We start from the raw sequence: 13,513 nt of genomic DNA on the forward strand, positions 1-13,513 counted from the left end.
ATAGAAGTACTCATATTTTTTATTTCTAAAAATTTTTGGTTTTCCCTGAGTTTTTTTTTTCAAACAGTTTAGAGATTAATTTCTTAGTAAAACATTTTAGCGTCACACTTCACTGCTTTTTGCTGATAATAATATTATATTTCTTTCAAAGCCTAGTCTTGCTCGTCACAATGTTTCGTAATTTAAAGCTTAGCTTATGAATTTCAGCATTTACGTTACGCGGCCCGTATGTGAACGCGCTGAGCGTCGCGAACTGTATGAAATTCCGGCTACCTGAAAATAAATTCACAGTCTCAGCATCTAATATTTCCAGCGATATGTACATACATATGTACGTATGTATGTAAATAATAGCTACATGTGCGCTTATAAGTACGTATGTACATACATATAAGTATGTACGAGTAATTGAATAATTTTTTTTTGTATTTCATTCAACTGCTCAGCTCAGGAAATAACTGAGAATTTTTTTTTAATTGTATTTTTTGCAATATCTTCGAATTTTTTATAACTGCCCATAAACACTAGTTTTTTTCAGTTTTTTGTTATTTTTTTTTTTTTGTTTTTGTTATTTTTGCTCAAAACTGAAATATTGCTCACTAAGTACTCAGTCAATTCCGGCTACAAAATATTAACGTGCTTTTATATTTTTTAACGACGTTTTTGCAATGCCAAAAACAACTTCATTTCTTTGCAATGTTTTCGATTTTTTGTTTTTTGTTGTTTTTTTTTCTTTGTAAACAAACTGTGATTTTTATTTTTAATCTTGATGCCTAAAGTGCCGCTCGTCGCTCATGAACGCCAATGAGTGATCATTTTTCGCTCAGCATCAGCTGTGTCTGAGAAATGCAACACTACACTGAGAGCGCCACCAGCAAACAGTATTATGATTTTCATTATTATAATAAATTCTCAAACAATACAGCGGTAGGATTTGGCTTTCGGGCTCGCATTCTGGTGCTATGCGTAAAAATCGTCGAATTTTATGGAGCGTTTCATCTTAACGCAACCGGTTTAGATATATTTTTTATCGCTGGAATTGTTATAAGTGTTTTATGTGAATCCCAAAGCTGTGGCTTATATCTGTGTGTGTCTAGGTATAAGGGATGGCAGTACCGGGATTTCGGGATTTTGAAATACTAAATATTTCGGGATTATTCGCCTACAAGCTTGGGATTTCAGTATTTTGAAGTACTAAAAATTATAAGATTATTCGCTTACCAACACAGAATTTTCGGGATTTTCAAATTCTGAAAATTTCGGGGTTATTCGCTAACAAGCCGGGGATTTTCTGGATTTTGAAAAACTGAACATTTCGGGGTTATTCGTTTACGAGTCCGGGATTTTCGGGAATTCGGTATTTTGAAATACGGAAAATTGTGAGATTTTCGGGATTTTGAAATACTGAAAATTTTGGGGTTATTCACTTACAAGCTCAGGATTCTCGGGAATTCGGTATTTTGAGATACTGAATATATCGGGGTTATTCCGGGATTTGGAAATACTAAAAATTTTGAGATCCTTCGCTTCTAAGCCCGGAAAATTTTGAGATTTTCGGGTTTTCGGTATTTTGAAATACTCAAAATTTCGGGGTCATTCGCTTACAAGCACAGGATTCTCGGGAATTCGGTACTTCGCAATTTTGAGATACTTAAAATTTCGGATTATTTGCCAACAACCTCACAATTCAATTATCGGGTTTGTAATTTCTTACGAAGCATCTGAAATTTGATCAGAAAAATCACTTTTTATAACCAAAAAGCAAAATTGAATTAAATTTTTTTAGCAAATATGGAAATGCTTGAATGCACGAGGTGTGTTCAAAAAATAAGGTGAATTTTCATTTTTCTCAAAAAATATTTATTTATTCATCAATTTTATCTCCTTCAAAGTAGTCCTACTCAGATATAATACACTTTGCCAGCGTTTTTTCCAATCCTCGAAGCAGTTCTGATATCCATTTTTTGGTATGCCCTTAGGCTCTCTCAGCGATTCGGCTTTTATCTCTTCAATCGTCGTAAAAAGCCATCCTTTCATGGATCTCTTCGATCTTGGGAGCAGGAAATGGTCACGGGGGCCGAATCTGGTGAATACGATGGTTGAGGCATGATGAACGGTGTTGTTTTTGGCCAAATAATTTCTCACAAACTGACAATGCTGATGATATTCGCCTGCCTTCCCACAGGCATTTCGACATGCAGGCTAAAATAGATTTTCTAGTCACCCCTGCTCGAAACGTTGATCCAGAAATATACAGCAAGAAAACGTTAGCAATGCGAATCAACAATACAAGTCCCACCAATATTGTAATCGAGGGAAAAGCGGTGGAGTTTGTTGAAAGTTTTTGTTATCTCGGTAGCATAATTTCAACGAATGGGGGAGCTAAAGAAGACACAGAAAACCGTCTGCGTAAAGCTAGGTCAGCCTTTGGACAGTTACAGTCAATTTATAATAGTATAGTATCCGAAATACGGACTTATGGCAGATCACCGAGCAAGATTCAATCCATAATAATATCCATCCATGATAAGTGGTCGTAAATGGCGATGGATCAGTCACACTCTCCGAAAGGACAGGGAAAGCATTAGCAGAATAGCATTGGAATGGAACCCACAAGGACACAGACGACCCGATCGTCCACGAAATACTTGGAGGCGTTCTAACCTTCGTGAACTATAAACAGTTAGTCAACCGACCTTGTGCTAAGAGCTCCCGATGCACTACGCTATGGTAATTGAAGAAAACAGTGAACCGAACCTTGACATTTGATCGAATTGAGCGTGCTTTTTTTGGTCTTGACTCTTCTGGGCTCTTCCATTAGTACGATTGGGCTTTGGTTTCGATGTCATAACCATACGCCCATCATTCGTCACCAGTTATGACCCTTTTAAGCAAATCTGGAGCATCATTGACGTCATTTAACAATTCCTGAGCGATGCTCATGCGACGTTGGTTTTGGTCAAAATTCAGCAATTTTGGAACAAATTTGGCTGCCAACTGCTTCATGCTCAAAATTTCCGAAAAGATTGCACGCTATGAGCCAACCGATAAACCGACATCCTCAGCAACTTCTCTAATTGTGATTCGACGATTCTCCATAACAATTTTCTTCACTTTCTCAACATTTTTATCGGTTGTTGACGTGCTGGGGCATCCAGAGCGATCATCGTCATTCAAATCTTCTCGACCTTCTGTACTTGTAAACATTTCTTGAGTCAGAGTATTCTCATCATATGCCAAGGTCAACATTTCAAGTGTTTTTGAGCACTTAATTCCATTTTTTACACAAAATTTGACGCAACTTCTTTGATCCATTTTTTTCAATAGCTGAAAATCGTCGAACACGAAAACTCTTCCCTTATTTATGCCTCTAACAAGCAGACTAAAAATTCTATATTGGTAAAACATATTCATGGGGCGAGTGTACCAACATAAAAAAAATAATCGAAAATCGAATGTGCGAAATTTGAAAATGCACCTTATTTTTTTAACACACCTCGTATGTATGTACAGTCTAACAATAGCGGCACGTCTAGCAGACGTCTAAGTAGAGAATTTCTCAAATAATTTTACATTTACAAAATATTCACTTGTACCTATTTTTTATCAACGTACCAAACTACACAAAAGGCAAGCCTTAGAGCCAACCAAAAATACCAGATAAATTAAAATATGCGTAATTAGAGAATACATCAGGTGAATATCTTTTCTATGCGCATAAATGTGCCGCGAACTCAATTTATTTCCTATATATGGCGGTGACAGATAATAACCAAAGACCAAAGAACCGCCTACATTTAGAGTCTTTACACAGCAATCACATAAGGGTTTTCAATGCTACGCTTTTTTTTTTCTTGTTGGAAAACAATTTTTTTGTAGCCACTCCAAGTAAAAGTATGTAGTGTGAGTAGAAACGCAAAAGATAAAATAATTAGCATTTCTCTTTCTTTACTTGTTTGCGGCTTAAAGATATTTGTTCATCGTGTGATACAGGGTGTTACATTTAGCATTTGAAACTTGAACTATTTCAACTCTCGGCTGAAAAAGGCGACCGAGAGTTTCTTGTCAAAGTTTAGCTAAAAATACAGACAAGTTTTTAAACTAGAATTGTTTACATAGAACAAATTTTTTTTAATTGAAGTGAAGTAGGAAATACTTGGGGAAAAATCGTAGATTCAAAATTTTATTGGTGATTTTTATTAATTGACTTATCCGTTAACTAAAAATAGAAAAATAATCTTATCCTTGAACTAGCATTCAAAAAATATAAAAAATCACCCGTTATATTGAACGCTAGCGAACTAAATAGTTGAGTATACAAACAAATAGAGAATGGAGCGCGTAAAGTCAAATAAAAGCTTCCATCATTCAAAATTTTTTAATTTACCAGTAAATTAAAATTATACAAAAACGAAAGTGGATGATTAATTTTGCGCCACAATATACATCATATGTTTATGTGTGGCCTGCTTTCACATGCTATGGTTGCGGAGTTGCCTTCTCACCGCTTAGTCGCATCAGCGCGATTCAAGGCTGTGCTTTCTCTTTATTTGAATTTGCACGACGTTTTCTTTAATATGTCTTCATACAAATCCACTGCGCCTGTTAAAGAAAGCTATTCTTATCTCTTGAGGTCCTATTTTTTAACGTAGAGGTCAAGCCACTGATACCGAGTGTATTAGCCGATATGCTCAGCACAGTCACCCCTACGAGATTCCTAATAATTATACAGCTATAAAAAATTAATAAATAAAAAATATTACTTCAATGTAATGCAAAAATATTAAACTCTCCTCAATTCGTTTATATGCAATCTAAAATTTGCCTATATTTTAAATGGAAATGTTATCAAACAGTAAAAAAAATTCAACTCGAAAGAACATCTCTCTATGGGGTAAGTGGCGGTCAGAGGCCCGAAAAAATAATGATTTTCAATTTGGTTTTGCTAGTCAAAATTAAAAATATAGCATTAATACATCATGTTTCGACTTTAGCAAAATTAAAAAAAAAAATTAATAATTGAAAAAGTTATCGCTGTTTGTGTGGAGCCCGTTTCTCTAGAAATCCCTTGAGGTGATCATCACAAGTCCTTGGAGATTCATCTTAAATCAATCCGACACGAGAAATTAGTTTTATTGATAGATAGTTTTGTGCTTGATAGAAGTTTTTCTTTTTTTTATAATTAACAATAAGGCGGCCACAGGAAATATCATCTTTTTCAGTATTTCGAGAAAAAAAAAACGACAATTAATTCCTTAAAAAAAATTGAAATTTTCGAAAAAAAGTCCTTCGATACGGCACGAGTTTTTTATGTTTTTCAAAAGCAGTATAAGTTTTATTGAAATCTACAAAGCGGTTTTTAAATTACAGTGATCTTCTTCTTCTTAATTGGCGCGAAAACCGCGTACGCGATTTTGGCCGAGTTTAACAAAGCGCGCCAGTCGTTTCTTTCTCGTGCTAACCGACGCTAATTGGACACACCAAGTGAAGTCAAGTCCTTCTCCACCTCATCTTTCCAACGCAGAGGAGGTCTTCCTCTTCCTCTGCTACCACCAGCTGGTACCGCATCGAATACTTTCAAAGCCGGAGCGTTTGTATCCATTCGGACGACATGACTCGGCCAACGTAGCCGCTGGATCTTTATTCGCTGCGCTATGTCTATGTCGTCGTAAAGCTCATATAGCTCATCGTTCCATCGCCTGCGATATTCGCCGTTGACAACGTGCAAAGGTCCACAAATCTTACGCAGAATCTTTTTCTCAAGCTTTCCAAGCATCGCTTCATCGGATATTGTCATCGTCCACGCTTCTGTGTCATACGTTAGGACGGGCATGATGAGAGCCTTGTAGAGTGTTATTTCGTTCGTCGAGAGAGGACTTTACTACTCAGTTGCCTACTTAGTCCAAAGTAGCACTTGTTGGCAAGAGAGATTCTACGTTGAATTTCAAGGCTGACATTATTTTCCTAGATACACGAAGTCTTTTACAACCTCGTAATTATAACTGTCTATAGTGACGTGGGTGCCGATACGCGAGTGCGCCGACTGTTTGTTTGAAGACAAAAGGTACTTCGTTTTGCCCTCGTTCACCACCAGACCCATTCGCTTTGCCTCCTTATCCAGTTTGGAGAAGGCAGAACTAACAGCGCGGTTGTTAAGGCCGATGATCATCGGTATACGCCAACAATTGTACGCTCTTATAAAATATAGTGCCTGAGCGATTAAGTTCTGCGGCTCGTACGATGCTCTCCAACATCAGGTTAAAGAAGTCACACGACAGCGAGTCACCCTGTCTGGAACCTCGTTTGGTATCAAACGGCGAAGAGAGGTCCTTCCCAATTCTGACAACGCTGCTGGTGTTGAGCAACGTCATCTTGCATAGCCGTATTAGTTTTGCGGGGATACCAAATTCAGACATAGCGGCATACAGGTAACTCCTTTCCGTACTGTCGAATGCAGCTTTGAAGTCGACGAAAAAATGGTGTGTGTCGATTCTCCTTTCATGGGTATTTTCCAAGATTTGGCGTATTGTGAATATTTGGTCGCTGGTAGACTTTCCAGGTCTAAAGCCACACTGATAAGGTCCAATCAGTTGGTTGACGGTGGGCTTCAGCCTTTCACACAATACGCTCGTTAGAACCTTATAGGCGATATTTAGAAGACTAATCCCGCGGTAATTGACACAGATTGCTGGATCGCCCTTCTTATGGATTGGGCCGAGCACACTTAACTTCCAATTGGGAGGCATACTTTCATCCGACCATATTTTGCATAGAAGCTGATGCATGCACCTTACAGTGATCACCAGTTCAAAAAACATAGTTTTGAGAAAAACGCATTTACAGTTTTGCTAATTGTTGAATAACTCGAGAAGTGTTTGTCGGATTCACTTCAAATTGCCACACAATATTTTTATAATATTATACTTTAAGAAAAAGGTCGAATTTTTTGAAATTTCTGACTACCCCTAACCCCTTAAATGCGCATAAGTTAACTATTATTGTATTTTCTTTTGCTACTAATGAAATAATTTATTTGGGGATATTTCCCGTTCGACAACAGTTTGAAATTCAAATATCAAAATATTATGTCATTTTTTTCTTGTTTTTTAATATAATAATAAAATTTATTTTTACGCATCAGTATCAAAGAGACTTTGTATATTATAATATAAAGTAATACAATAACAACATAACTAAAAACAAGCTCTTAAGCACACGGCCGCTTAGTCCAAAAAATTTTGCCTCACCCACGTCACATACTTCGCCATATCGCAATAAACAACGTATTCGTATAAGTTACAATGCTGCCGCGAAGATTGTCCCACTGATACTATACCACGCAGAACCCAACGGCCATTGCGCTGCACCATCAGACCGCCACCAGAGTCACCCATACAGGGGCCAGTGCCATCACGATTGCCCGCACAAATCGTATTGTCTGTGACTAGTTGCTGAAAGGCGGCAGATGAACTCAGACAATCCTGCTTGCTTACCACAGTAACATCAACCATTTTAGGCAATGGCGAGATGTCCTGATCCCTCTTGCCCTCATAACCCCAACCAACAACTGTGGCAGTCCTGCCCACAATTAGTGAACTCTCAGTAGTTTCACTCCACAAGCAAATCGGTTGTATGTACCGAGAGAATCTTAAATAAATAAAAACCAAAGAAACGAAATCAAAATTTATTTGCCAGTAAATATTTTTATCGCAATTATGCATTTACTCACTTGTCGATAGGTTCTATTTGCAGCAGTGCAATGTCAGCATTAGGCTTATCATTTTCATATTCCGGATGTATGATCAGTTTGTCTACGTTGCGTGATTCAATGCCATCCTCGCTGTAACTTTCAAGATCGTATCGTCCAAAATAGAGCACAATCTGCTCTGCTCTCAAGCGTCTGAAGCAGTGTGCCGCTGAAATAACGGTGCGACGCGAAACCAACGAACCACCACACTTGAAACTCAAGGCGTCCGTGTCTTTTTTATATATAGCAGTTAGCCAGGGGAACTGGCCACGCGCCACCTCGACGCCACCATAGACAAACCCACGAATCACAGTGCCCTCTCTGCCGCAAATACCTTCCAGATTAGGTGACGCTAGTGATGTATTGGGTGGTGTGTTGGGACCCTGTGTGGTTTGCGTAGATTTTGGTGGTGTTTGTGTGTTAAATGCGTGAGTTGGCACTGTATTGGGGTATGTGTTAACAGTTTGCGGTGGTGCGAGAGATGGATATTGATTGGCAGGTTGAATAGGTTGAAATTGTGGCGACGCTGGATAATTTCCATTTGAGCCTAACTCCACAGGCACCAACGAAATGGGCACATTCGGTGATGTTAAGCCATTACCGTCAGTGTAGTAGGTGTAGAGACGATAAGACAGCTTGGACCAGGATCTTGGTGAAGGATCTGGAATGAGAGAGAAGTATGAGTGCAGTGATCCTTGGTAATATAAAAAATTGAATTGTAAGCTTGAATAATCGTAGGATTCCAATGATATTGAATTTCATTCCCTACTATTCTCGTCAACCAATTTAATAAAAAATTAATCAATTGATCTGTAAAGTCCACCAGCACGTCAAAACGGCCAAGTAAAACGGAATAGGCTGCAGTGCTCCATACGCACCATCATTTAGCAACTATGGATTCCAAGGGAGCGGCAGTTAACGGTGCTCGGTGGACCGCAAGGCGCTAGACGGTACCTCCTGTCAAAGGTGGTAGATTCAGTTATCTAGCTCGGGTGCACTGACGAAATTCGCGAAGAGTCTCGTCGGCATACAGGGCCGTATCAGATGAGGCGGTTTGAGTCATCACCGGAAGGCTCCTTTTAGATATACTTGGGCAGAAAATGGGACACCTTTATGACAGACAAGGAGCAAAGCCGACAACTGCATTCGTTAGAAAAATGGCAAAGCAGATGGGACTCGTCTGTTAATGGACGTTTTACCCCAATGAGCCAATGGATGACCAGAGGACTCGTAGACGTTGACCACTAGGATGGTCGACAGGAGATAGACTGTCGACGAACTGCCGACAAATGACAGACGCTTGAGACAAATGCTCACAACGGTGTGATATTATCGCAACATCTTCCGATGTTTTTGTTTTGCTGCAGAAACAAAATAAACTATCGATATCGTATAACCTTCATACGCCCATGTGCGAGGAACCTGGGAGCATGCTTCGTATACCACTGGTATGATGGCACAGAGATATTAGAAGACGAGCCTAGAGACATTAGACGACGAACCTAGAGCTTGAAGCTGGCTACAAATATGGTAGACCCAAACGAGGGTGAATAGTATTGGTCCATTTTATTCACGCCATTCTGGACCCTCCTGAAGTAATGCATGAAAATTTTCAGGTAGGGAATCTCCTCAGAAGAGGAGGAAGCATTTTTTTTAGTAACCACATCATTCGACGGAGTAGACGACGGTCGCTGTAAGTGCGAAGACATTTTCAACTCTCCCTCACCCACCAAAACAAAAACAAATACGCACCAATCAGCGCACTTTCCTTGACGTATCGGTGGCTGATGAATTGCTTCTGGACTAGCGTGACTCCGAATGTAAAAGCTTTGCTTTTTCTTCAAGTCAACAGAGCAGCAGTAAACATCATTTTGAACATAATTTGAAATCTTCGAATATTTTTCACTTAACACTGGAAATAAATTTCCACAATATGTAAAGACTGCTTGAGTTGATATTGTTTTTGTTGTTGTAACAGCATACTAAAACCAGTCAGTCCGGTAGGCCCAAGAAACTTGCTGTTTCGACAAGTTGGGGCCAGAGAGAAAGGGATGTTAGGTGAGTAGGTGTGATGGGGCATGTGAAAAGTGATTAGTATCGTGCGGAATGCCATCACATGATGGACATATGTTGGATACGTTGGAGTCAATTCTGGATAGGTAGGAGTTTAATCTGCTACAGTAGCCAGAACGTAATTGTACCAAAGTTAAGCGGGTATCTGAAGTTACGCGGGGTAGCTGAAGCTTTTCAGCTGCTGTGACTTGTGGTTGGACTCCGATTACCGCATTCAGGGGTCTGGAGTTTAGGAAGGTGGTAAGTATCTCTTGATGAATGCCACTTAACGTCTGTCCAAATACTGTCCGGTCCAATAGTTGTCGGTTAGTTTTGTCTCGTCGGTGTAGTTGAAGAGATGCGTCCAGACGTGCTTAGGAGACGGCTCAGGTTGTAGCAGGTGTGAAACCTACGATAGCACCCGAGTAGAAACTGTTTGCTGAGCAGTTTGTTGTGCTCCTTAATTGGAAGCATCTGTACCTCATTATGTAGATGTTATATGGGCGATATCAGGAGGCATACCGTCGCTGTCCTAATAGCAGTGTTTTGGCATGTCTGAAGCTTTGTCTACTGCAAATCACTAGTTCCAGGCGACCAGACAGGTGCAGCGTAATTTAGAACTAGCCGGCCAATTGCTTCAAATATCGCCAGCAACATTTCGTTGCCTTTGTGACAACTACTGCCGGATAGCGATTGGAAGATCTTGTTGCAGGTTTGGTCTTTAGTAGCAATAGCGGTTGTGTGTGCAGAAAACGAGAGCAACCTATTAGAAGAAAACTCCCAAATGTTGTGGTTGTTTACTGTAGGTATTGGTGTGTCAACCTTACGTTTGAGCTTTAGTTTGACCTCCTTCATGGTAAAGAGAGTTACGGTGGGATTTCCATTCCCACGGCAGTCGGTTCTACGTTACCATAATGTCTCGCATTTTTTTCGACCAAGGACTGCCGCCCCAGTAAACTAACCTTGATTGAACTTTCAACACCAGCTTTCATATTTATGTAGGTATATATATTTGGTGCGTACACCTTCTTCTTTGGATGTTTGGTCAAGCTCCTCCTCCTAATTTGTAGTATGCGACTTGATGTTGTTCCACGAACGGAATGACCTACAGTTTCAAGCCGAATCCGAATGGCAGATATTTTTTTATGAGAAGCTTTTCCGTGGCAGAAATACACTCGGAGGTTTGCCATTGCCTGCCGAGGGGCGACCGCTATTAGAAAAACCTTTTTCTTAATTTTGATCTTTCACCGAGATTCGAACCGACGTTCTCTCTCTGAACTCTGAATGGTAGTCACGCACCAACCCATTCGGCTACGGCGGCCGCCTTTTATATTTGTTACTCCTTTTAAATTTGTAATATAGGAACCTTTTCTCTTTTATGGTTTTTATACTCACAATCCTGGCTCACACATAGCTCAACACCATCCAGCGATAGCAGGGTTAATTTTGGCGGGTTAGAGGGGCTTACGAAATCCACTCGAAAGGTGGCTGGCTGTCGATTTAGAACATTGCTCACAACGGTGCTTTCGTCCGGATAGGGAATTATGCGGCCATAGTAATTCTAAAAAATACCAAAAAGTGATTTGTGCGACGGTATTGAAAAATTAAGTTGCAAGATCACCATAACTAAATGGAAACGCAAAAAAAATGGAAACATTTTAATTAAAAGTAGGCTGGTTTCCAAAGACACCATAATCATATTCACATTTCATTCTTTACTCCATTTAATAGGTTGATTTACGTGAATTACTCAGTTATGAAATATTTTTACTACTTATAAATATGTAATAAATTAGCTATTTTATGATTATTTTCACATAGCGAAGAGAAATATATTTTCTACAATAACTACAAAGCGGGGGTGATTAAATTATCCCGTTTACTGCAGATATTTCAGTATTCTAGCTAGCGCCTCCATAGTTATAATAATCTTGCGTGCACTCGTTACTCTAAATTACTGCAACTATTGAGCGATTTTATTGTGGTTTTTCACCTTTTTTCGGGGTTTTCTGTAAATGAGTAATGCGCGCGTACTTACCGACGTTGGCAGTCCACGTTGAGTGAAGTGCGCACGCACCTCTGCCGTGCCCACCGGTACTTGCGGCAATGTGATCTTGCCAAAGTAAGCGTAACCATCGTTCACATACTGAAAAAATTGCGGACATGCTATCGGTGGGAGCGGCAGCTGCGCAGTTACTGAGCTCAGTAGCATTGAAATGCTGCAGAGAAAGATGTTTGCAGAGAGCATGTTAAGTTATGATTTGTTTTTTTTTTTTGTTTTGTATTACGAGCTTCGTGAGCAAACCAAATAGAAGTAAACGGCTCACTAAATCAAGCACAATACACAGAGCACTCTGCGACCACACGACGCTCAGCGCGCGTTTAATTTTGAGCGTAAGTTATGCTTGGCGCTTCTTTTATTTAAACTGAGTTTACGATTTACTCTTCTCATATGTATGTGTGCACATTGATATTTATTTATTAAATGCTCTCAAACTATTTCGTGTTCGAAGTCCGTTTCGCTCTCACTTTACTATCTCTAAACACTAAATACAGTTCAGTATATTAGATTACTGCGCTTGAAAAGAAACGGGGAATACCGCGTTGAACTCTTTAGTTGCCATCGTATTGCTGCGATACTTTTACTGTGGAACTGATCACTACGGCTTGAGCGAAACGAATGGCAACGCGTTTGAGCTGAGCAAATTATTTTATTCGAATTAAGAACAATGCGAATTTTGTTGATCGCTCTGCGTTGGCGGTAAATTTCAGCCGGCGGCGATAACTGATGCGGGAGCTAACATTGTGACGGATTGTGACAGTGATTCTTGGCTGTTGTGAAGATGGGCAAAAAAAATGTTGTACCAAAATGAAGAATTCCAACTGCTAAGCAAGAGGGAATTGAAAAGGGAAGGAGTACATACAATTGTTTTCAAACGAGTTTGGCACTTTATTTATTTATTATTTTTATTTTATTTTTTTAAAGAAATAATTTTTTGTTTGTTTATTTGCTTTTCTGTTCGAAAAGTACCAAGTATTTATCGATAAAATCTAAACGACTGAAAGCTTCTGAAGTAATTTTTGGAGCAAGCGGCTTGATACACTTGTTGAACGATTTTCAAATTATGCGTTACCCACAGCGAACAAATCTTTTTGACTCTGTTCACTTATTTTCAAAAGATCTGCTCGAGTAAAATGTGTAATTTTTTTCCACAGCGATAGAATTCTTAACTCGGCTTGAAATATGTACATACTACTGTGTCCAAAAAATAAGGTGACATTTGATTTTAAACTGCGCGCTTTGAAGGATTAGGAGAATTCTTTTTTTTTTTAGGTTGGTAGTACTGTGAGTGACATCTATGTCAAATTTCATGTGAAATATTCATTTACTGTTTGAGATACGCGTCGTTTTGTGAGCTGCTAAAAGTGAGTTTCTCGTTTTTTGCAATGTCAAAATTTGTTGAGCAAAGAATTTGCATTAAATTTTGTTTGCGGAATCAATTTTCGGATACGTTGAGGATGGTGCAGAAAGCCTTTGGTGATGAGGCTATGTCTAAAAAAAATGTTTACAAGTGGTATAGTGAGTTCCAAGCCGGTCGTGAACGTGTCGAAGACGAAGAGCGTCCTGGGCGACCATCAACCTCAACTGACGAAGCTCACGTCCAACAAATCAAAGATTTGGTGTTGAAAAACCGTCGATTAACGATTAGAGAC

At 39.3% G+C, this 13,513-nt stretch overlaps 1 protein-coding gene across 2 annotated transcripts; it reads right to left on the reverse strand.

The window, feature by feature from the left end:
* Positions 1-7,134: 7,134 nt before the first annotated feature.
* On the reverse strand, positions 7,135-12,465 carry LOC129253433 (serine protease gd-like). 2 transcript variants are annotated; one of them, XM_054891802.1, is made up of 4 exons: positions 11,838-12,465; positions 11,195-11,360; positions 7,730-8,408; positions 7,135-7,647 (listed from the first exon to the last, which is right to left on the reverse strand). In XM_054891802.1, exons 1-4 carry the CDS (start codon positions 12,045-12,047, stop codon positions 7,224-7,226), a joined length of 1,479 nt encoding a protein of 492 aa, XP_054747777.1. In that variant the 5' UTR covers positions 12,048-12,465; the 3' UTR covers positions 7,135-7,223. The 2 variants fall into 2 exon arrangements, with proteins under 2 accessions (XP_054747777.1, XP_054747778.1); XM_054891803.1 differs by lacking the exon at positions 11,195-11,360.
* Positions 12,466-13,513: the final 1,048 nt, after the last annotated feature.

Source organism: Anastrepha obliqua, chromosome 1 (genome assembly GCF_027943255.1).
Source record: "Anastrepha obliqua isolate idAnaObli1 chromosome 1, idAnaObli1_1.0, whole genome shotgun sequence".
Classification (NCBI taxonomy): Eukaryota; Metazoa; Arthropoda; class Insecta; order Diptera; family Tephritidae; genus Anastrepha; species Anastrepha obliqua.

Bases quoted from the DNA above. Each gene is read 5' to 3' on its own strand.
- LOC129253433 (XM_054891802.1), bottom strand. From the start codon at position 12,047: ATGCTCTCTGCAAACATCTTTCTCTGCAGCATTTCAATGCTACTGAGC. The intron at 11,361-11,837 runs GTAAGTACGCGC...GGTATTTTTTAG, and splicing joins AACGTGGACTGCCAACGTCG to AATTACTATGGCCGCATAAT. The intron at 7,648-7,729 runs GTGAGTAAATGC...TATTTATTTAAG, and splicing joins CAAATAGAACCTATCGACAA to ATTCTCTCGGTACATACAAC.